The sequence below is a fragment of the Salvelinus sp. IW2-2015 genome, unplaced genomic scaffold (genome assembly GCF_002910315.2).
Source record: "Salvelinus sp. IW2-2015 unplaced genomic scaffold, ASM291031v2 Un_scaffold2333, whole genome shotgun sequence".
In the NCBI taxonomy this organism is placed as follows: domain Eukaryota; kingdom Metazoa; phylum Chordata; class Actinopteri; order Salmoniformes; family Salmonidae; genus Salvelinus; species Salvelinus sp. IW2-2015.
The window spans coordinates 226479-251908 of record NW_019943658.1 but is presented as its reverse complement, the minus strand read 5'-3'; the positions used below and the strand labels follow the sequence as shown (position 1 = coordinate 251908).

At 42.8% G+C, this 25430-nt stretch overlaps 1 protein-coding gene across 1 annotated transcript; it reads right to left on the bottom strand.

The window, feature by feature from the left end:
- Positions 1–514: 514 nt before the first annotated feature.
- mpv17l (MPV17 mitochondrial membrane protein like) lies at positions 515–23452 on the bottom strand. Its single transcript, XM_024140930.2, is given in 9 exon segments — positions 515–633; positions 5180–5253; positions 10975–11041; positions 11044–11094; positions 17607–17748; positions 19731–20144; positions 20378–20407; positions 22553–22623; positions 22846–23452. Coding segments are annotated over 9 exon segments (1287 nt in total). The 5' UTR covers positions 23165–23452.
- Between the last annotated feature and the right edge of the window lie 1978 nt (positions 23453–25430).

Sequence of the window (25430 nt, the reverse complement as noted above, 5' to 3'; positions counted from 1 at the left end):
AGGTGGAGAGAGGGAGGGAGAGAGGTGGAGAATAGGGATGGAAGGGAGGGAGGAGATGGAGAGGGAGGGAGATGGAGAGAGGGAGATGGAGGGAGAGAGGTAGAGAGAGGGAGGTGAAGGGAGGGAGCTGGAGAGAGGAGGGAGGGAGATGGGGAGAGAGAGAGGGAGGGAGGGAGGTGGAGAGAGGGAGAGAGGGAGGTGGAGAGAGGGAGGTGGAGGAGGGAGTTGGAGAGAGGGAGGTGGGGGAGGGAGGTGGAGAGAGGGGAGGTGGAGGGAGGGAGATGGAGGGAGGGAGGGAGGAAGTGAGAGACCAAGGGGGGACCAAGATAGCAGGCAGAGGATGGGGAGTAAGTGGTCCCCCTTGGTCTCTCACTTACTCCCCATCCTCTGCCTGCTATCTTGGTCCTCTTTCTTTCACATGGAGATTACTTACAGACAGCAGAGCTGAATATGAGACCCTCCACCTCCCTCTCTCTCTCCACCTCCCTTCCTCCACCTCCCTCGGACCACAGTTCTACCTTAATCTCTCCACCTCTGCATCGTCCACTAGGAAATCCCTCTTCTGCACCAGTTTATGGATTTTCAGGATCAACTCCTCCTCCCACTGTCTCTGTTTCTTGGTCTTCTCTCTCTCTGGAGGAAGAAGAGAGGGAGAGAGGGAAGGGGATATAGGAAGGGAGGTAGAGAGAGAAGGGGATAGAGGAAGGGAGGTAGAGAGGGAAGGGGATAGAGGAAGGGAGGTAGAGAGGGAAGGGGATAGAGGAAGGGAGGTAGAGAGGGGGTTAGATTTGAAAGATTATGTTTTATATCAAACTAAAAACAATTTTTATCTTATATTAAATACATTTCTCAACTGATACAACATTTGTTAGATACTGAGCTACAGGGGAAAAGGAAACTTCCTGGGAAGGCAGCGCATGCTGCCAAATAGTGATTCACATCACAAACAGTAGGGACCCTATTCAATCTGTAAAGCTCAAGTGATCGAAATGTAAAGGTAATGTCCAGTTGAGCCGACATATGCAGTGATACCATGAATGCAGTCTCTGCTAAAGTGGGACATTGCCTTTAAATTTCAATCATGCTGTAAAGCTGAACTTCTGCGATGCGGATTGAATAGAGTACTAGATATTTAGATTCTTAAATAGTCCTCCTCGTGTTTAATTCATGAGAACTAATCGGGAGACAAAATATGCAAATGCTGTTCAATGATGCAATGTCCTGTCTGAATGGGGGAATTTGCATAAGCAGTCGTATATTAATGGAATTAATCTCAAATGTTACCCTATGCCCTACACAGGACATTACCTTTGACCAGAGCCCAATGGGTTCATTTGCATAAGCAGTRGTATATTCATAAACTCTGTATCCAATTCTCTGGAAAGGATTTTGACTTTATTCCCCTGACCTTCACACTGAAATCAAATCAAATGTATTGGTCACATGCAGATGTTAATGCTAGTGTAGCGAGATGCTTGTGCTTCTAGTTCCGGCAGTGCAGTAATATCTAACGAGTATTCTAACAATTTCACAACAACTACCTTATACACACAAATGTAAAGGGATGGAATAAGAACATGTACATATAAATATATGGATGAGCAATGGCCGAGCGGCATAGGCAAGATGCAATAGATGGTATAAAATACAGTATATACATGTGAGATGAGTAATGCAAGATATGTAAACCTTATTAAAGTGGCATTTTTTRWAAGTGACTAGTGATCCATTTATTAAAGTGGCTAATGATTTGAGTCTGTATGTAGGCAGCAGCCTCTCTGTGTCAGTTTTGGCTGTTTAACAGTCTGATGGCCTTGAGATAGAAGCTGTTTTTCAGTCTCTTGGTCCCAGCTTTGATGCACCTGTACTGACCTCGCCTTCTGGATGATAGCGGGGTGAACAGTCAGTGACTCGGGTGGTTGTTATCCTTGATGATCTTTTTGGCCTTCCTGTGACATCAGGTGCTGTAGGTGTCCTGAAGGGCAGGTAGTTTACCCCCGGTGATGCGTTGTGCAGACCGCACCACCCTCTGGATACCCTTGCGATTGAGGGCGGTGCAGTTGCCGTACCAGGCGGTGATACAGCCCGACAGGATGCTCTCAATTGTGCACCTGTAAGAGTTTGTGAGGGTTTTAGGTGACAAACCACATTTCTTCAGCCTCTTGAGGTTGAAGAGGCGCTGCTGCGCCTTCTTCACCACACTGTCTGTGAGGGTGGACCATTTCAGTTTGTTCGTCATGTGTAAGCCGAGGAACTTAAAACTTTCCATCTTCTCCACTACTGTCCCGTTGATGTGGATAGGGGAGGGTGCTCTCTCTGCTGTTTCCTGAAGTCCATGATCATCACCTTTGTTTTATTGATGTTGAGTGAGAGGTTGTTTTCCTGACACCACACTTGAGTGTCTCACCTCCTCCTTTAGGCCGTCTCGTCATCGTTGGTAATCAAGCCTACTACTGTTGTGTTGTCTGCAAACCTGATGATTGAGTTGGAGGTGTGCATGGCTGCTCAGTCATGGGGGAACAGGAAGTACAGGAGAGGGCTGAGCACGCACCCTTGTGGTACCCAGTGATAACTAGACACACACACACACACACACACACACACACACCACCATGCAATAGATGGAGAACAGTGTGCAGTGTTGTTGACAGTAGTAATAGTAGGTGGGAAAGCTGAGGCACCAGGCAGGAGAGGAGTGCAGTCTCAGCTCTTTCTCTCTCACCGGGATAGAACTGGATCCGTGCAGCCATTCCCTGGAGTCACAGTGTTCCGGAACGTATAGACGAATGCAGAAATTGGAATGTCAAATGGAAAAGGAAAAGCAGCGGGCTAGGGCCTTTCTCTGTACTGAGGTAATAACAGAGCTTATTGGGTCACATACATATTAATACATAGTGTATGGTATATTATGACTCAATGGTGTGAGGAATTAGATTTGATTTGGAATGTGTGAATGGTGTTCTAAATCTCAATGAATATCATGCATAATGTACTGGATTTAGCTTCTATGTAAGCAGTATAGCATCTGTACTGTATGTAGGCTTTATATATGCTCTAATGAACAATTCATTCATTGTTCTTGTTGCGTTCCAGATGATCACTAATACAGATCCAGTCACTCTGTCAAGTTCACAATAAAAGGAGAAACTAGCCTGGTACCAGATCTGTTTGTGCTGTCTGGGTCCAGGCTAGACAGCTAACTCTAGACTGTGACGTTGTAGAGTTGTGAAGTTGTAGTGGCTATTTGATCCATCTGCTGTCAGCCGTGGCCACAAATAGACCTAACATCATTTGTGGAGGAAAGTATAAATAAAGTAGTATTCGTTGAAATAATCTTTGGCCACAGTCTCAGGAAATGGACCATTGGCTCATATAGCCATTACGGTTAGCTATGCGTGCGTGTGTTTGTGCGCCTGTGTGGCCATTATGACTGTGCCTACTCTAAACTACCTGAGGGGAAGAACCTCCCCGCCTCATAACTCTCCCATGTGTCTGAGAGTTACAATCAATTGTGCGGCCACTTTACCGCAGTGAACCTACCCACAAATCACCTCACCATGTAGCAGCAGGTAGCTGCATACAGTAGCAGTTCTTCTCCTCTACCCTATTTTTGTGTCTATACTCAGTACAGCAGGGGTGTTTTTCCTTTCAATTCAGACCTAGACAACCAGGTGAGGGGAGTTCCTAACTAATCAGTGACCTTAATTCATCAATTAAGTACAAGGGAGGAGCGAAAACCCGCAGATACTCGACCCTCCATGGAATGAGTTTGACACGTGCTCTACAGCATGCATGGGCAATTTGGCTAAGCTAAGGGTACATTGAGGATACATCCTGATATGCTTGTTCTATTTCCTAGAGGGATAGACAGTATGGCAAATTTTTCTCCCTGTTATGTTGCCGGGTAGAATAGGACWGGGGAGGGCGGTGAAGTGGATTTCTTGGCTGTAGTTATATATGGTTAATACTATATGGTACATTTTTCTCTCTGTTGCCAGGTAGGATAGGAAKGGCAATAGGACAGGAGAGGGCAGCCAGTGGAGGTGTTGTGAAGTCTGTGTTGCCGTTAGTTACTTGGATATATGGTTATTGATAAACTGGGTGTTTCGAGCCCTGAATGCTGATTGGCTGACAGTCGTGGTATATCAGACCGTATACCACAGTTATGACAAAACATTTATTTTTACTGCTCTAATGACGTTGGTAACCAGTTTAACCTCTACGGGATTGGTGCCCCCCCCCCCCCGCAGGGATGTTGAGCTAATGTGATTAGCATGACGTTGTAAGTAACAAAAACATTTCCCAGAACATATCTGATATGGGCAGGGATCAGTGTCCCCCCCGGCAGGAACGGTTGAGCTYACGTAGGKTAATGTGATTAGCATGAGGTTGTAAGTAACAAGAACATTTCCCAGGACATAGACATATCGGATATGGCCAGAAAGCTTAAATTCTTGTTAATCTAACTGCACTGTCCAATTTACAGTAGCTATTACAGTGAAAMAATATCATGCTATTGTTTGAGGAGAGTGCACAGTTATGCACTTGAAAATGTATTAATAAACCAATTAGGCACATTTGGCTAGTCTTGATACAACAATTTGAACAGAAATGCAATGGTTCATTGAATCAGTCTAAAACTTTGCACATATCAATACTGCATCCTAGTGGCCAAATTCAAAAGTCACCTAAGGAATATTACATTTAGGCCTTTCTCTTGCTTTCAAAGATGCAAGATCTAATGTGTTATTTTCCTACATTCAATTCACATTTACACAAACTCAAAGTATTTACTTCAAATGGTATCAAGAATATGCATATCCTTGCTTCAGGTCCTCAGCTACAGGCAGTTGATTTGGGTATGTCATTTTAGGCGAAAATGGAAAAAAAGGGTCCAATCTTATTATAACAGCAATAAGGCACCTCGGGTGTTTGTGGTATATGGCCAATATACAACTGCTAAGGGCTGTATCCAGGCAACCATTGTTGTGTCGCACCTACAGACAGCCCCTAGCCGTGGTATATTGACCTTATACCACACCTCCCCGTGCCTTGTGCTTAAATTACCTCAGATATATGGTTGATATACGTCCAATTTTTCTGCTGTTATTTGATAGGATAGCTGTGGGCAGTGGAACTGTTGTGATTGTGATTGTCTCTATTTGTTGCTGTTAGTTACCTGGTACAGTTACCACCTTCCTCAGCTCCTGTTTCAGACTCATGATGTCTTTGCAGAGCTGGATGTCATCCGCCCTTGAAAAGACAACAACATTATCGTCGGTTCCAGAGAGTATTCCCCTTCCCCCACCCCCTCCCCTTCCTTTATTTTATTTTTTTCCCTCCCCCCCCTTTATTTCTTCCCCTCCTCAGTTTTCCACTCACCGTTTCCCCTTTTTTTTCCCTCCGCCCCACCCTCCCCCAGCTTATTTTTTTTTTTCCCTCCCCCCCCATTTTCTTTCTTTCCCTCCCTGTTCTCTCTTCTATTTTTCCCCTTTTAATTATTTCCTTGTTCCTTCCCCTTTTTTTTTTATTTTTTTTCCCCCCCCCCCCCCTTCCCTCCCTCCTTTTCGTTTTCTGTCCTCCCCTTTTCACCTTTTTTTTTCCCACCCCTCCGTCCCCCTTTATTTTCCCCCCCCCCCTTTTCCCCCCTCCCCCCTTTCTTTCCATTTTTTTATTTTTTTTTATTCCCCCCCCCCCTTTTCTTTCCCCTTCTTCTCTTTTTCCCACCCCCTTTTTTATTCATTCCGCCCCTCCCCTCCCCTCCCCGCCTTTTCCCTATTCCCCACAGTTAGGAACGGGTAAAGCACAGTTGACTCTATGGCCTGTTCCATTTTTGGTTCTTCATGTACCTGGCTATTGGAGGCCTATTACATAAATTTGCATTCACTAGTTATGCCCAGATCTATGAGCTAGGGGGAAAGGGGGATAGGATTTTGAAATAGGTATGGGCATCGCTATCCACTATCCATTTCCCTACAATAAAAGTGACCTACTTTATAGTCAAATGCGGCCCCAGTACCTAATAAACACCACACTGTGCAGTCATACATGACTCGATATTCTTATAAAAATGTGCTTTTACAGTAATATAAAAGATAAAGCAAACATCCACGTATAAAAGCTATAGGTGGAAATATATAAAGTTACACTCCCCTTAGGGAAGAGTGTGGGCAGATGAAAAGTGTTGAATGAATCACTCCTCTACCAGATCCTCTGGACCTGAAGACCCACCCTGAGGACCCTACTGGTACCTCTCTGTCATGTCATCCCCCTCTCTTCTCCTCCCCTTCCTCCCTCCATCCCTTGTTCTTTACCTCCCCTCCCTCCATCTCTCCTTCTCCCTCTTTCCACTTCTTCCCATCCATCCCTCCATCCTTCCCTCTCCTCCCCTCCATCCTTCCCTCGCTCCATCTTTCACTCTTTCTCTCTTTCCCCTCTCTTCTCTGCCCCCTCCCTCTCTCCCTCTCCTCCACCTCCCATTCATCTCTCTCTTCCTCTCCTCCCCTCCTTTCCCTCCATCCATCCCTACCTCTCTCTCTGCAGCGCTGTGACAGCTACCAGGGATTTAAGTTGCTCTGTTGTAAATCACAGACTGATGACTCACCCACCAGCTTCCAACACCTCTCCTTCCTCCTCCTCCCTCCATCTCTCTCTCTGTTCCTCCTCAGTCTCCTCTCACTCCCTCCCCCATCCCTCCCTCCCTTCATCACTCACCTCCCACTCTCCCTCTCTGCCTCCTCCACTCTCTACCTGTCCCTCTTCTTCATCTCCCTCTCCTCCTCCTCTTCCTCCATCCCTCTCCCTACTATCCTCCCTACCTACCTTAATCTCTCTCCACCTCCTGTAGTTCCCTCTTTCTCCCCTGTTCCCATTCTTCAGCCTCTTCCCCCTCTGCTCTTTCGACCCCCTGTAAATTCTCACCCACTCACTTGTTCCTGTCTCTCAACCTCAACATATTTTTCTCTCCTCCTCACTATCCCCTATCTGCCTTGTGTTGTTTACCCACTCACTAGACCCCAACGGTGCTTCCAGCAGGCTTTGCACTCTGCCACTCCATCTGCTACAGAATGTGTGTGTGTGTCTCTGAGTCACACAAAGCTGGAGGTATTGGCATCACTGTTCACTGATGAAGCCATCCAAGCTAAGGAAGCTACGCTTCCCACCGATCTCTTTCCAGTTTCTATTGATTGTATTTGCCATCACACCAAAACATTTCACTGTATATTTTCTCAATGTTTATAACTCAATAGCGACARAATATGGTGGTCCAAGATCCCCTGAAAATCAAGCATGAACTTCTGATCATCTGGTCACCTGACCCTGTGACAAGACCAATAAGGTCGCCAACGACCTGCTGATGGCGGCTGCAGGCTCCCCCTGTCTGATCGTACTGGACTTGAGAGCAGTGTTTGACACTGTCAACCACCCCATCCTCCTGGAACGCCTCCCGGGACACCATCGGACTGTCTGGATCAGCTCTGAGCTGGTTCCACTCCTACCTCTCAGACAGGACTGAGTATGAGTATTGTGGTGTCCCACAAGGATCTGTTCTTGGACCCATCCTGTTTGTCCTGTACATGGTCCCCCTCGGTCGTGTCATCAGCCGGCATGGAATTACATTGCACTGCTATGCTGATGACAKCCAGCTGTATCTAAAAATGGCCCCATGTCCCTCTGATGCAAGTGCCKGTCTGAACACCTGCCGTGAGCAGATAAGGGCACGAATGAAGCAAAACTTCCTTCAACTGAACAGCAGAAAAACCTACTTCTTGGCACCCCCCACCAGGTCCAGCACTCACCGTTAACACCTCATCATTGCAGGACAGAACACTCCTCTCTCCCCCTAAGATTCCAATCTGCCTGTACAGCTTGCATTCCTCCTGACCTTTGACAGCCACATCAGACGAAACTGTGTAAATCTTGATTCCTCCTGACCTTTGACAGCCACATCAGAGACAGTGTATATCTTGATTCCTCCCTGACCTTTGACAGCCACATCAGACGACTGTGTAAAGTGTTTATTCTATCACCTCAAGAACATTGCCAAACTCCGTCCCACCCTCACTCCAGTCTGACGCAGGGAAGCTGATCCATGCCTTTATCTCCTCTGGAGATGACTCTCATTCATCGCGATCCCTGACAGGAGTCCTTAGAGCTTCCGATCCGTCCAGAACAGCACTGCAGGATCTGGATGTGATGAGGAACCACCTCACATCCACCCCTATTCCTGGTATCTATGACACTGGCTGTCTCATTCCGGATTGAATCAAAAAACCCTTCTGCTGACTTTCCAGTGTATTCATTGGAAAGAACTGCTCATCCCTCCTAACCTCCCCGCACCCTCAGGTCAAGTGATAGACTGCTCCTCATGGCCCCCAGACCTAACCTCCTTGTTCTTGTCGATCAAGCTGGGTTCTTTGGTGTCAGTTTTTTTCCTTCATATTTTGTATTTTTATTTTTTATGCACTTTAAGAATATTCGGTATAAGGAAAAGTGCTTTAAAAATGCAATACATTATTTTTATTATCATTTTTATATGTAAGTATAATGAATTGTCATATAGACGATATGAATGAGAATATACAGTGCCTTCGGAAAGTATTCACACCCCTTGACTTTTCCACATTTTGTTGTTACAAAGTGGTATTAACAGGGATTTAAATCAATCTACACAAAATACTCTGTAATGTCAAAGTGGCCTTGTGTTTTAGGTTATTGTCCTGCTGAAGGGTCAATTCATCTCACAGTGTCTGGTGGAAAGCAGAGTTAACCAGGTTTTCCACTAAGATGTTGCCTGTGCTAGCTCAATTTAGTTTATTATTTAGTTTATTATGTCCTGAAAAACTCCCCAGTCCTTAACGATTACAAGCATACCCATAGCATGATGCAGCCACCACTTTGCTTGAAAATATGGAGAGTGGTACTCTGTCATGTGTTGTATTGGATTTGCCCCAATCATAACACTGTATTCAGGAGAAAAGTTCATTGTTTTGCCACATTTTTTGCAGTACCTTGTTGCAAACAGGATGCATATTTTGGAACATTTTTATTCTGTACAGGCCTCCTTCTTTTCACTCTTTCAATTAGGTTAGTATTGTGGAGTAACTACAATGTTGTTGATCCATCCTCAGTTTTCTCCTTTCACATCATTCAACTCTGTAACTGTTTTAAAATCACCATTGGCCTCATGGTGAAATCCCTGAGTGGTTTCCTTCCTTCTGGCAACTGAATTAGGAAGGACCCCTGCATCTTTGTAGTGACTGGGTGTACTGATAGACCATCCAACGTGTAATTAATAGYGTCACCATGCTCAAAGGGATATTAAATGTKTGCTGTTTCATTTTTACCCCTCTACCAATAGGTGCCATTCTTTGCGAGGCATTGGAAAACCTCCCTGGTCTTTATGGTTGAATCTGTGTTTGAAATTCAAGTGCTCGACTGAGGTACCTTACAATTATCTGTATGTGTGGGGTACAGAGATAAGGTAGTTATAAAAAAATCATGTTAAACACTATTATTGCACACAAAGTGAGTCCATGCAACGTATTATGTGACTTGTTTACCTGCTGAACTTGTGTAGGCTTGGCATAACAAAGGGGTTGAACATATTTCAGCTTTTCATTTTTTCTTAATTTTACATTATGGGGGTACTGTGAGTGGGCCAGTGACAAATGTAATACATTTTACATTCAGGCTGAAAACACAACAAAATGTGTAAAAAGTGTGAATACTTTCCGAAGGCACTGTAATAGCATGGATGCCATTCTGTTTCTGCTCCAACTCCTCTCTGTACTGGCATGGAGCAGGCTGGCAATCAAGTTAACTGATTATTCACCGTGTCAGAAATACGGCTTTACTACATCTACATCAGGATAATATCAGTATTATCAGGARACACAGTATAAACCTATTAGGCTTATGTGTATGGGTGTCATTATTTTCAAGGGTCCCAAAGAGTCTACGTACTCTCTTTACTGTACATAATACATTCACCCACTCTCGCAAGAAAATGGAAATTCAATGTATCTATTTCAATGAGCTTCTATATTATTCAAATCCAACACGTCTTCGTGTCTCCCACCCCTCTGTCTCAGCCTCCAGTATTATGCTGCAATAGTTTATGTGTCGGGGGCTAGGGTCAGTCTGTTAAATCTGGAATATTTCTCCTGTCTTATCCGGTGTCCTGTGTGAATTTAAGTATGCTCTCTTATTCTCTATTTTTTTCTCTTCTTTCTTTCTTTCTTTCTTTTTTCTTCTTTCTTTCTTCTTTCTTTCTTTCTTTCTTCTTTCTTTCTTTCTTTCTTTCTTTCTTCTTTCTTTCTTTCTTTCTTTCTTTCTTTCTTTCTTTCTCTCTGAGGACCTGAGGCCTAGGACCATGCTTCAGGACTACCTGGCCTGATGGCTCCTTGCTGTCCCCAGTCCACCTGGTCGTGCTGCTGCTCCAGTTTCAACTGTTCTGCCTGCGCTATGGAACCCTGACCTGTTCACCGGACATGCTACCTACGTCCCAGACCTGCTGTTTTCAAACTCCTAAAGACAGCAGGAGCGGTAGAGATACTCTGAATGATCGAACAACTGACATTTACTCCTGAGTGCTGACCTGTTGCACCCTCTACAACCACTGTGATTATTATTATTTGACCCTGCTGGTCATCTATGAACTTATTTGACTATTTGGCCATGTTCTGTTTATAATCCAACCCGGCACAGCCAGAAGAAGACTGGCACCTCATTGCCTGGTTCCTCTCTAGGGTCTTCCTCTAGGTTCTAGCCATTCTAGGAGTTTTCCTAGCCACCATGCTTCTACACCTGCATTGCATGCTGTTTGGGGTTTTAGGCTGGTTTCTGTACAGCACTTTGTGACATCAGCTGATGTAAGAAGGGCTTCATAAATACATTTGATTTGATTGATTGATTAAAGTCGCAGTCTGTAATTATTTATCGTGGTGTTTATGGTCTCTGTACAGTACTCACATAAAGCGCAGTTCAGACTCCCTCCTTACCAGCACCTCCCTGAGGCGCTGGATGCGAGCCATCTCCACTCAATCTCATCTGGAGACATGATGCTCTCCGCCATGGACACATCTGACTGACCTGGAGGGAGAGAGGGAACTTGTGTTTTTAACACTATTGTGAGTTACATCATCTCAACACATCGGGAGAAGGGCAGGAGGGAGGGAGGGAGAGAGAGAAGATTTGTAAATATTTCGGTCTTAAATATTTCAATAGATCATTCATAAAATACCAATACAATACCAACTTCTGCGATTTCAGAACCAAAGGGCCTATTCTATTGTTGCCACCATCAAATAGTCTGAAGAGGAGACCTATTCCCTCCTTCCTCTGACTTAAAGAACAGTACATGGAATCACAATGGACTTGGTCCTGCCAAGCATTACTGCATTACTGTCTAGCCTTGCATATTATTCCCCTCCCTTTATCCAGTACAATGCCCAAGGCTTGTTTGGYAGATTTMTTTTACAGTAATACAACACTACTCCCTGCTCTATYCAACGTCCTAATTATGAATGTGACGCTCGAGTAAGTCAAGGGACAAGATACGCATAGTAAATGATCTGAAATGTAAGTGACACCAGGAATTTCTCTCTTGACTAAATGAAAAGCACGGTGTTGCTTTTGAGCTGTCGTCTTCAAGTCTTGTCTTCAAAGCAAAAAACCTGACTCACTCACACACTGTCAAAGTGCTTCTTGGCAAACCTAGACAAGTCCAGATGATAGCTACGGTATGTGTCATTTTGTCTCACAGTACCCACTTAAAAGGAATAGAAGGTTCTAGTGAAATGGCTGATGACTAAGAAAGAAGTAGCTGACCACCTTAAATTCGATGCCAGATGCTCAGGCACTCTGGTGTGATGCTCGCTGAATCAAGAGCATAGGRATACATMATGGAAGGAGTCATTGGGATGCAGACGGTGAGAAGGGCCTCAAGCCAAAGAGATGAGAGAAATCTGATACTGGTACTGACATAGATCAATGACCTGGAGTAACTCTTCACCAATTGGACTAATACACCCTGAACCGGGGCCAATGACCTCACAAAGCCACCTATTCAACCAATAGCAATCAAAGACCGGACACAGCAACACAGTGAAGCCAATAGAAATGCAAACTGATGGAATAATAAACCTATATTGCTWGTCACTAATGCAGCRTTCAAGTGCTTTTGGAGTTATCGTGAGCTCCTAGTACCTAGTGGGACATTTCACTTTAATAACCCTCCAAGTGGGAAACTTGGAGAAAATGTTGTTAGCCGAGTTGTGACGTTCCACCACAACCTTTCACCTTTTGAACCAAAAGATGTCAACAAACCTGTTTTTGACAATTACAACCTTATCAATATGGAGAATGTAGTTAGTTTCAGCATATTGTCAATGTTAAACAAGCTAACTAACTTTATTATTAGCAATGTTAGCTAGCTAAAATCTTATTGGTTAAAGAATTGTTCCGACTTCAAAATCACTTCAACACAATCATGTCAGACTTACGACTTCCCATTTTCCACGAGCTCGTGAAGCCAGCATAAGCAACTGAATGATCATCGCAATCCAAATGTCAACCAACTGAACACACTCCTAACAATAATCCTAGTCTTCTCCAATGTGTAACCTATGTCAGCAAGAAAGCAAACTGGGGGCGATTGATAAACGCACATTGCAGTCAATAGCACTAAGCAACAGAACAATCATCACGCTACCATTGTCAGAAAGAGTGTATAGGTCACAGGAGGCTGCTGAAGGGAGAACGGCTCGTAATGACAGCCGGAACGACRGACATGGAATGGCATTAAACATCTGGAATCCATGTGTTTGATGTATTTGTTACCATTCCACTAATTCAGCTCCAGTCATTAGCACGAGCCCGTCCTCCCCAATCAAGGTTCCACCAACCTCCTGTGGCATAGGCCTAGGGGGCAACCACCTATCCTCTAATGTCACACCTTGGACATCCATTGTAAACTATAGCCTCCCATCCCCCACTAGGCAGGACGTAAATATTTCACTCAGGGTTAGAAGGACGTACTGTACAGTACTGCTGGGAGACAGGCCTTCCAGACAGATTTTCTCTATGGAGAGACAGGCTACGAGACCAGAATGTTGAACTGACTGTTCTGTGACTCCTCAACCAACTACTGGTAATACTATTCATCCAGAGACCTTTACAATGTGCTAATGTGGAGGCAGGACTCTTAAAGACAATCGACAAAAGGGAAAGTAGTGGCGTTCCAAATCTTGGAAATAACTAACAAAAAATGATGTCACCTCAATTTTGTCCCACTATTGTTTTTCTTTGGCTGGGTGAGATTTTGACATTCATTTGAGTGACTGTTTTTGTCTAAGACAAATGTAACAAGAATCGAAATTGCATCCTGTGACTTAGCTTGACGTCGAGTCCTTGAATAAAAAGTAGCGGCCCAGTGTTTTCCCTGCTGTGGTAACCGCAGCATGAAAACAACGCTGATACCAACATAGTTGTCTCTGCAGTCAATAACACAGTGTGGTAAACTGTGGAGGATTCATACCAAGTGGTTTCTCTCTCTGTTTCTCTACCCCTCACTGCTCTCTCTATCTTTCTCTCCCTCGCCCCTCCTCTTCCTACCTTTCTCTCCGTCGCTACTCTTTCTACCTCACACAAAGACACACACACACACACTATTTGCTGCTGACTGTCAATAGAACCGAGCCACACTAAATCCTGACTGGCCCATTATGATGGCAGAGAGCCAGGTCTGTAATGAATAACACACAAAGGATCTAAACTGCCGACTGCTCTGAGCTGAGGAAGTAATCTTAACGCAGTACATACTCAGTCAGCACACACTCCCGTACTCAGTAGTCCACATCCAGCCATCAGCAGGATTAGAGAGGAGAAAGATATTACTCATGGGGGTCTTCAGATAAACTCCCGGCTACATGGTAAATGTTAATAAGTATGGAAGACTGAGGCTCTGTTCCAACATAMACAGCACCATTCCAATTAGTATGAAGCAATGTATTGGGCATGCATTCTTCGTGGTATGCTAGTGTGGGCAGCATGGAAGGCAGCATTGAAAGACAAAGTAAGAATCATGCTAAACCTACTACAGGAAAACAGACACAGTATGGCCTACAGACAGAACTGCACCGAAAATCAAAAGCCAAAATAATAATAATCGCTGAAGTATCACGGAAGACCCGCCTTCTAGCTGAAATTTAAAGGCAATGTTCCCGCGTTCGTGGTAAACGCTGTATATGTCGGCTCAATCGGAAAATACCTTGACATTTTAATGCAGATCTTCTGCGATACGGATTGAATCCAGCTCTAAATCTATACAGTAACAGCATCATTTGATCCTCCCCAGTCCACACAGTGACTATTAGAAGAAATACCAGGCTTCCCTATCAATGTAGCTTCACTGTCATCACTGGCAGAGCCAGTATTAACCCAATGTAATCAAACTAATTGCATTAAAACAAACTGCCTAATCAATACCCTGAACATCTGTTTATCAATCAACTGATCAGCATAATGAGAGCCTTGACAAAAGGAGGAGGGTGGACAGATGTCTGCTTGATGAGGAGAAGCAGATCTGTCATGTGAATATTATCTGCGTAGCAGCCACTTCAGGGCTATGTTCATTAGGGCATGCAATGGATAAAAAAAAAAAAAGGTTTTGTAATGGAAAACGAACATGAGCTTTTCTTATTGTACAAAGTCTGGTAGCCCCTCCCTGTTTCAGTCTGCTTTCCTCCTAATGAACAGGGCCCAGAAGTACTGTGTTAATTGTAATGTTCCCCACTGTGTTTTAGTATCCAGCTATGCGTCTCCCAACACAGATGGAAGTTGAAAGTTGTAACACACAAGGAGGAAACAGGGGAAGGGAATGAGATTAATATGTGTGTGTGTGTGTGTGGTGGGGGGGGATTATGTACTGGATGGGGAAGGAGAATGGGGACAGAGAGTCTATCTCTAAAAATAGATGCAGTCTTCTTCTATTCATATTCATGAGCTGAAGAATTCATCTCAGACTTTCTGCACCGCACTCTCCTCTCGTCCTCCTTTTCATTCCTATTCTAACAATGGAATTAATGAAGAGGACACTCAAAGAATATATTATTCCAAGATCCAATGGGCTGATTTCTGTTGAAAGTTGATTCAGGTTGTTATGGTCAAATAGCGCAGGAAGAAATTGTGAGCATCTGATCGCAGATAAACAGTCATAATTGCAGTTAGGCCTATACAGATGTCACACAGACAGCCCTCACAAAATAAACAGTGAACAACATAACATAACTGAAACATAACATAACATAACATTTCAATGCCATACAACTCTCCTTCCGTGGCCTCCAACTGCTCTTAAATACAAGTAAAACCAAATGCATGCTCTTCAACCGATCGCTGCCTGCCCCTGCCCGCCTGTCAAAATCACTACTTTGGACGGTTCTGACTTAGAATATGTGGACAACTACAAATACCTAGGTGTCTGGTTAGACTGTAAACTCTCCTTCCAGACTCACACAAACATCTCCAATCCAAAGTCAAATCTAGAATTGGCTTCCTATTCCGCAACAAAGCATCCTTTACTCATGCTGCCAAACATACCCTTGTAAAACTGACCATCCTACCAATCCTCGACTTCGGTGATGTCATTTACAAAATAGCCTCCAAAACCCTACTCAATAAATTGGATGCAGTCTATCACAGTGCCATCCGTTTTGTCACCAAAGCCCCATATACTACCCACCACTGCGACCTGTACACTCTCGTTGGCTGGCCCTCGCTTCATACTCGTCGCCAAACCCACTGGTTCCAGGTCATATACAAGACCCTGCTAGGTAAAGTCCCCCTTATTCTCTGCTCGCTGGTCACCATAGCAGCACCTATCTGTAGCACGCGCTCCAGCAGGTATATCTCTCTAGTCACCCCCAAAACCAATTCTTCCTTTGGACGCCTCTCCTTCCAGTTCTCTGCTGCCAATGACTGGACGAACTACAAAAATCTCTGAAATTGGAAACACCATCTCCCTCACTAGCTTTAAGCACCAGCTGTCAGAGCAGCTCATAGATTACTGCACCTGTACTTAACCCATCTACAATTTAGGCCCAAACAACTACCTCTTTACCTACGTATTTATTTATTAATTTATTTTGCTCCTTGCACCCCATTTTGTTCTGTCTCTACTTTGCACTTTCTTCCGCTGCAAACCAACCATTCCAGTGTTTTTTTTAGTTTTATTTACTTGCTGTGTTGTATTCACTTCACCTCCATGGCCTTTTATATTTTTATTTATTTATACATATATTTGTTTGCCTTACCTCCCTTATCTCACCTCACTTGCTCACATTGTATATAGACTTATTTTTTTTCACTGTATTATTGACTATATGTTTGTTTTACTCCATGTGTAACTATGTGTTGTTGTATGTGTCGAACTGTTTGCTTTATCTTGGCCAGGTCGCAATTGTAAATGAGAACGTGTTCTCAATTTGCCTACCTGGTTAAATAAAGGTTAAATAAATAAAATAAAAAAAAATACCGGTTTAAGTCAAGTGAATATTGAACTTAACCCCCGTAGGTGTGTGAGGCTGACTCATGACAGGATTCTCTGCTCTGGATCTGGTTACATAAAGCACACAATATGACCTCTTGTTATGACTGCATTCCTGACCTCTGACCTCTCACCTCTGACCTCTGTTTACCCCCCATGACCCTCTTTATGTATGTATTATTAGACATATATCATACTGTTCTGATGACAGCTTCGTGTCACTAGCCTAGCCTACCCATAATATCACAAATAGATACCAGTAAAATTAAGAACAATTAACATGGCATGTCATATAAACAACATTATTGAAACATTTATCTTAAAATGTATCTTCCTTCGAAAGACCTTTCATAATGCATTGATATCTTACTGATAAAAAAAGGATGAAAACGAGGAGGATGAAAATCTCTTGCCTGTCTCTACAGTTTGTTTATATCATCTTTCTTGCTGGTATCAGTGCTGGTGATGCTGGTATTGACTCACACACTCACAGCCCAGCAGGTAGGCTTCTAGCTTGTTCTACCCTGCTGCATCCATCGACTGGAGGGGGTGCTGTTCAATATATTAGGCCAAAGACCCAGTCAGACAACTTTGGAATGTACAGTCAGCTGAAAGCGAAGAGCTGGGCATATTTCAGTCCTTCTTTAGTGTTATGGAAATAGGCTAGTAGATATTGGGCATTACATACGTGTATACATTTCGGTGCTCCTCTCCTTTGTGCTATTGCAATATATACTGTTAATACAGTGGGTAAGCTATTGTAAATGAGAAAGATCTTCTCAAATAGTAATGATATGGTTATTATCAGTGAATAACTGGTCAAATGCACCTCCAAAATGCATTGAAAGCAAAACACATGCATGGAGATGTCTCCAGTCCATTTTCAAGGCACTGGGAATGACATTCAGGAAACAATAAAGACGCACGGACTCATTGCAATTAACGGGTGTTGTTTTGCAACGCAACATCCCCTATCAGAAACCACATGCTTTATTCTGCACAGAGCAACAACCATTATAACAGGCCAAAACGTTACTTTGCAATGAATGACGCTCACCTTTGTCTTTTGTCCATTCCGTTTCCGATACAGAGCCGTAGCTCTTCAATGAGCGCTCGGTATCGGAAATTGATTTCTTCAATTCCATAGCTGGAATTGATTTATGATACACTATGACTTTAATGGGTTGTGGAAAGGTGTGTTAAAATCCTATATTGAGTTCTGCTCTTCTGTTTTCCTTTCAGGATAAATCAGTTTCGCCGATTCGAAGGCACCACCGAGCCGAGACGTTGAGCATCTTTATTTAAGCTTACAAATTCCTGGATGTGTGGTACACAGATGGATGCAGAGCGCACGCGCATTGCGAACCAGAGAAAGGGAGAAAAACGGCACCGAGCTTGCATTGAAACAGTGTCATATTTGTCAAATACAAAGCTGGAAATCGACATTTTCTATACGTTTCTACTAGTTTTCCATACAATTATTTATTRGAAGAATTTCTAGCAATAGCATTTTTTTCAATGAAGATGTCAAGATATCAATAGGCCTAGGTGCTGAATATGTGGAGCAGAAGGCTTACATTTATAGGAAAATGTTTCACTAATACAGTATCACTCTCGAAATAGCAAGTCCTTCAAACGAGTGAATGTCAAAGAATTGAAGATACTCCAGGGCTATGCATTGAAGCTGAGTAGCCAGAGCAGGTGGGACCCTGTTAGGGGTCTGTTCAATATGGCTCTGACGTGATGACTCATTTCACGCTGTTGAACCTATAGGCTGTTGCTATGTTGATGCACATGACTGGGCCAATAATCAGTTTCACTTGGACGTTTTTGATGTGTAAAATAAACGTGTTAAGAGATTCATTAAAAAAGAGAATAGATCAGCATTGATGATGTTTTTATTTTAATTTACAATAATAAATATATTTAATCTGAGGCAAGGTTAGTCTCACAATAGACTTGGATTGATGTGCACCAATAGGCCTACATTCGAAATATTTAGTGAAATATCATATTAATCATATTACAATGTATAACAATTGTGTACTAGTAGAAATACAGATATGTTTTTAGATTGATCCCACAGATAAAAACAATTGAATATAGCCCTATAGTACCGACAGGTACATAATGCACTGCTAAACATTATGTACTAGTTGGATCATGTACATACATGATAGGAAATATAATATATATCATGACAACAGCAGTMGTTTCASCGTTCTCCACACAATATCTACTGTAATCCCAGTTATTCAGACATACAGTACAATTTGATCCTCCCCAGTTYCCACAATCACTATTAAAAGAAATACCAGGCTCCCCTATCAACGTAGCTTCACTGTCATCATTGGCAGAGCCAAGCCAGACACATATTCTAATTAACCCAGTGTAATCACACTAATTGCATTAAAACAAATGCCTAATCAATACCCTGAACATCTGTTTATCAATCAACTGGTCAGCATAATGAGAGCCTTGACAGAAGGAGGAGGGTGGACAGACGTCTGCTTGATGAGGWGAAGGAGGAGGAGGGTGGACACAGATGTCTGCTTGGGGAAGCAGATTCTGAGGGGAAKCAGATCCTGRGGGGAAKCAGATCTGTGATGTGAATATCATCTGCGTAGGAGCCACTTCAGAGTTATGTTCATTCAGGACGTGCAATGGAAAATCTTTTCAAACATTTTTTAACGGATAATAATATCAAGCAAAAATCTATATCGAGCATTGATGATCAACTATTGTAAATAGTATTAACATATGTATCTACTATGATATGTTGGATAAATGATTGCTGTTGTCAGAAATATGTGATGTTTGACAGGAGATAGGAAATATTGCAAACAAATACATAACAAGATTTGTGTATCACTATAACTCAATGCTAATTGGAGAGAGAGAGAGAGAGAGAGAGAGAGAGAGAGAGAGCACTTCATAGCACTTCTATGTTCCAGTATGGTTTGTTTAAGAATGCTGGATCCAATTGTTATCAATAACAATTTCAATAAATACAAAAGCCTCTTTGTATAGCAATACGTTACACCCTGCCGACATYTTGTGCAGTAGCATAGCACATTGGAATTGAACGTTTCAAGATGAGAACATTTTGAGATATAAGATTCATAAATAGACAGTATTCTTATCTGAAGGTTCTATAGAACTAGAATCTACCAGAGATTCATTTTGAGTCAGTGCTTGTCTGTGGTCCCTTCTCCTGGCTAGGTGTTGTGTCAGTTTGTGCGCCCTTGTTCAAACTAGCCTCCACCTCCTTTGTTCGTGCTTGGTCGTCCTGCTTAACAGTGGGTGTTTGTGTCTCCTCTTTGGAGCTTGGGTTCTCCGGTTTGGGTCCTTCTGTGTCTAGTTTGGGCCTTGTCTGGTCCACTTTTGGCCCTGTCTGGTCCACTTTGGGCCCTAGTTTCTCCGCTTCAGGCTCTGTCGTCGTATCCTGTTTTGGACTAAACATCCATGCGAGGGCGGCGTTAGCCGTGCCGTCCCCACTCTGAYGTGAAAAACACAAGAAGGTGGCCCAGACGAAGGCACAGCACCCTGTGAAGGTGGTCCGCATGTACAGCGGCACCATGGAAARGTTCAGGAACTAAGAGAGAGGGGAAAGAAGAGATGAGGGGAGAGGAGGAAGAGTGGGAGGTAGGTGAGAGAGCAAAGTCTTGTTCATTATACATTTATAAATGTTCATGGGATACAGTAAATATATCATGAAACCATAATGATTGACATTGTTCAAGTTAGTAGTACTGGGTGGATAGGATGTGCGTTGTTCAAGGCTTTCATAATACACTAAGATATGATTATACAAAGACAGTCATTTACCTGCATGAATGGCCAGAACATGAGTCCAGTCTGCAAGAGAAAAGCATAGCAACCATTACAAGATCAGACTTTGTCCATGTTTTTAGACTTTGGGCTGTTTTTAGACAGCTCCAGGTTAGGGGAGGGTTGRCGGCTGGGAAGTTCTTGTCCCATTGCGCTCTAGCGACTCCTTGTGATGGGCCGGGCGCATGCACGCTGACTTCGGTCGCCAGCTGTACGGTGTTTCCTCCGACACATTGGTGYGGCTGGCTTCCGGGTTAAGCGAGCAGTGTGTCAAGAAGCAAGTGGGCTTGGTGGGGTCGTGTTTCAGAGGACGCATGGCTCTCGACCGTCGCCGTTGCAGCGATGGGACAAGACTGTAACTACCAATTGGATATCACGAAATTGGGGCGAAAAAGGGTGAAAAGTACCTCCCCTCCCCCCAAAAAAAGAATAAAAAAAGAAGGGGGCTGACTATATGTGAATAAGTGAAAATCTAACACGCAAATATAGAAAATGCGTTGTAGGCTACAGTCAAAGATGGCGGAAACAATTTTGGACAGTTTGTGCAGGATTTTTTGTTGTTGCATGGTTTAGATGTTTCTTGCTTATAACTTTTGACATCTTTGGAGGGCGATTTGTACATTTTGGTAGGCTATTTGTTAGTCAACTTGTCTATAATTAGATACATTCAGCTTCTATTCTGTCATTATATGTTGCCCTAGAAGACTAAATAAACCCTCGCTCACCAGAATGTCATAAATCGATAGAATGAATGCTTCAATCTAGTTGACATCAGTAAAGTTTTCTCTGTCATCTTCTTTCACGGAGCAAAGATGTTTAGGGACTGTGGAGAAAACACAATAACTCAACAACAAAAAAACTAAATGGGAAAGATTTCCTGTGCAAAATGTCCAAATGGCATCAGTTTGACTGGTTGTAAGGAAATAGAAAGCTGTGAAAAGACCCAACATGTTTCTGATAAGATTTCAGATAGGCTTGCATATTTTATGTGGTTGAAATACTCATATTTTATGACGCTGATAAAGATACCACCTCTACAGATGATATCTAACTGAGCATTCTCATTCTCTCAAGATGCTGAAAAAATTACTCATATTTCTCCACTCCTGTTCCCAAGGCAACATTTTGCCTACATGTGGTGTATTATTTTACTTCCAGAAAGTACTATTCTGCAGTAGTTAATATTAAGGCTATATGAGAGGTTATCAGTGGTGTAAAGTACTTAAGTAAAAATACTTGAAAGTAGTACTTATGTAGTTTTTGGGGGCATCTGTACTTTACATTACTATATATATTTTTGACTACTTTCACTTTTACTTCACTACATTCCTACAGAAAATAATGTACCTTTTCTCCATACATTTTCCTTGACACTCAAAAGTACTCGTTACATTTTGAATGCTTAGCAGGACAGGAAAATTGTCAAATTCATGCACTTATCAACAGAACATCCCTGGTCATCCCTACTGCCTCTGATCTGGCGGAATCACTAAATGTAAATTATGTTGGAATGTTGGAGTGTGCCTCTGGCTATCTGTAAATTTAAAAAAATAAGAAAATGGTTTGCTTATTAAAAGGAATTTGAAATGATTTATACTTTTATTTTGATACTTAAGTATATTTTTGTAATTACATTTACTTTGATATATTCTAAACCAAATACTTTTAATCAAGTAGATCTTTACTCAAGTATGACACCTGGGTACTTGTTCAACCACTGGAGGTTATAGACCTACAGTCTGCCAGATTTATTTATTTTTTAAATTTAACCAGGCAAGTCAGTTGAGAACAAATTCTAATTTTGGCAATAGTGCCTTGTTCAGGGGCAGAACGTCAGATGTTTACCTTTTTAGCTCGGGGATTTCGAGCTTGCAACCTTTCAGTTACTAATCCAAGGCTACCTGCCGCCCCGATTTCAGCTTCCATTTAACCCATCTGAACATTAGGCTACAGTTCCCTTGAACTTCCCTATTTAAAGTCGTCTTGTGACTATCGAATTTGTATAGCCCCTCACAATCATCACGCATAACATAGCCGGCACTGCGGGTTATGAGTCAACCTGCGCATCACTACTGAGTAGTGGCAGGGTTTTTTCCTGACTGACCTGACCAGTAAAACAGGACCCTATAACGGCAGGCATGATTGGAATTTCTCTTCAGACTATAGACTCACCTTATATGTATTCAGGAACTTCTCCCTCCAGTCCTGGAAAATGTCCTCTTTGCCCTCCAAGAAACTCACCCCTAGGGAGAACACAGCTCAGTGTGTTTAGTCAAATATATATTAGTCTACATTTAGAGACAACAATTTACTTGAATGGCTACTTTATTTGGTTGAAACCAACATTAGTAGGTTTTAAATATCCGATATGTCATATATGGAGCTCAAATCTGTTCGAGTCTTTCACGTGACCTCAGGCCTACATACAGACAGAGTGAACTTTGTTCTCGATCGCTCTGACTAACCTGTGTAGAATACACTAGTGGCCAGAGGAGCGGCTGTGGTCTGGTCCAAGAAAAGTTTACGCACAACCATCCTGACCGAATTCCCGGGAAAATCTTGCGCTCCAAAAACCGCATCCCAGAAGAAGTTAAGTTGCGCATGAAACTTGCCATGGAAACTGAAAGCGACCACTGCCACATTGCGCGTGTGCCTCCAGTCCATTTTTTCATTGCGCGAGAACACCTGGTGAACGAAATCCCCACCGGCAAACAGGCAACCGTAGAGGGTTACGTTGGTAAGCCACGGAAACCTTTTGACGTGTTTTATGAATGCCTTTCTCATGTTGTCGACATCAGAATACAGAACCTTGAATAGAATATGACAAATAAAACGAGGTCGATATCAAGCAGTTSATGGATSGGGTCTTCGCCGTCTTCTGTCTGAAAAGCCCATTTGGTATCATCTCTCACTCACACACAGGCCTATCGCATTTCGAATGTAACATACATTTCAATTAAATTATATTTTGACAAAATATCAACGAATTTCACAAAATAAGCCTAGGCTAAATGAACGTAAAGCAAMAGCATAATACTTGCGGGAATACAGCAAAGGGGTTTCGTGCGTAAAATCCGAAACGTCAAGTGACACCATAGCGCCGTACTGAATTCTGCATAAAATGGGAACGCCCCCCGTGACGTAAAATCAGAGCAGAAGACGCCATATTCAGGAGGAGCTTATTGGCCACTGTATTACAGTCCAGTACACAGATCTCAAGCAGACGATAATTTAAAGATGATATCTTTATTATACAATGAACCTTTATAATAGAATAGGATTTTATCTTAAATGTTATAAAATGCACAAAGCCCATAATGTGCACTGTGCAAAGCCAACTGAGTTTTTCAATGCTATACAACACCAGTCTCCACTGTAAAATGTGCAGAATACAAATATAGACAGCAGGAACTTTCGTCTCCTTCTGTTSCTGAAACAGTCTTTCAAACTSAGCTTTCAGCTCGTACTGCTTCTGCACACCTCTGTCCACCTCTGCTTTCTGCTCGTATTGCTTCTGCATGTCCACCTCTGCTTTCAGCTCATTTAGTTCCTGGTTCTGTTTAGGTCTGCTTTCAGCTCATGTAGTTCCTGGTTCTGTTTAGGTCTGCTTTCAGCTCATGTAGTTCCTGGTTATGTTTAGGTCTGCTTTCAGCTCATGTAGTTCCTGGTTCTGTTTAGAACCAGTTCCTCTTTTAGTCTCTTAAATGTGTCTTCTGCATCATCAGTCACTTAAAATCAYGGGGGYAAAACACAGACAACATACATGACTACAGAAASTACTGTATTAATATAAATTAAGTTTATAATGGTACAGCCAGAATAGGACTGGCAGCCCTCTGAGCCTGGTGTTCTGCCCACTGTGCTTCTGCTTCTGCATTGCTTGCTCTTTGGMGTTTTAGACTGGGCATCTGTAAAGCACCGTGTGACTACTGCTGATGTAAAAAGGGCTTTATAAAGAAATAAAATATACATCATTTGATTGATTGATTGCAGTACTCACCCATCATTATTGGGCTGTTTCAACAGAACAACATTTGTATGCAGAGCTCAGGGAGTTGCCCCAAGCCACATTAGTTGGGATTTATTGTAACGTTACCTCTGTATTTAGCTAGTGTCATTAATTCATATGTACAGTTGGGGGGAGCAACCTGTAGCTTCCCCGCCGCCAGGTTTTCCACATTTGAATCCTCTACTATGACCCCCAGACTCCGCCATGTTTTGACCCTCCACTATACCTCTAGACTCAGCTATGTTTCGAACCCATTATGAACCCCCAGACTCAGCCCAATGTTTCAATCTAATTTCACCCCCTTTATATCTTCTACGCCAGTGGTTGCTGTTTATGTCCCCTGCTGTTTATGGCCTGCTGTTTATGGCCTGCTGTTTATGTCCTGCTGTTTATGTCCTGCTGTTTATTGGCCTGGTTGTTTATGGCCTGTTGTTTTATGTCCTGCTGTTTATGGCCTGGTTTGTTTTAGTTCCTGCTGTTTATGACCTGTTGTTTTATGGCCTGTTTGTTTATGCCTGCTGTCAGCCTCTTCCTATGCGTGACATGTTTCTTTGTTTTGTCCTCATTACACCAGTGCCCTATAATCCTGTGCTCGACATTTCCACCCTTCGATCCGTGCAGGTGCAAAGATTTATTTTGGCTTATCATACAGGTTTGAGCATGAATTGTAATAATAGTATGACCACAGAAGTTCAAGATCCAGAATGATGTTGGCAGTGCAATTGAGGAGCAAAGCTGCACGTGTGTTCTGCTACATTTTTTGGTTCGAGATATTTTTCTTTCGCAAAAAAATCTGATTATGTATATAAATTTTTTGAAACATATGTCAGATGAGAAAAAAAGAGAAACACCGCACAATGCCTCTTGCTTGTATCACTAACCTTTAATAAGCTTTAACATAACGGCGCTCAACGGCCTTCGTCAAGAGCTATTTTTGTGAGTTTTTTTTAATTAGCACACCCTATGTAGACATAGCTTGCAACCCACAATGGCCATCGAATGGGGTTGGACCCTCGATGGAAAATAAGTAAGTGTTACCAA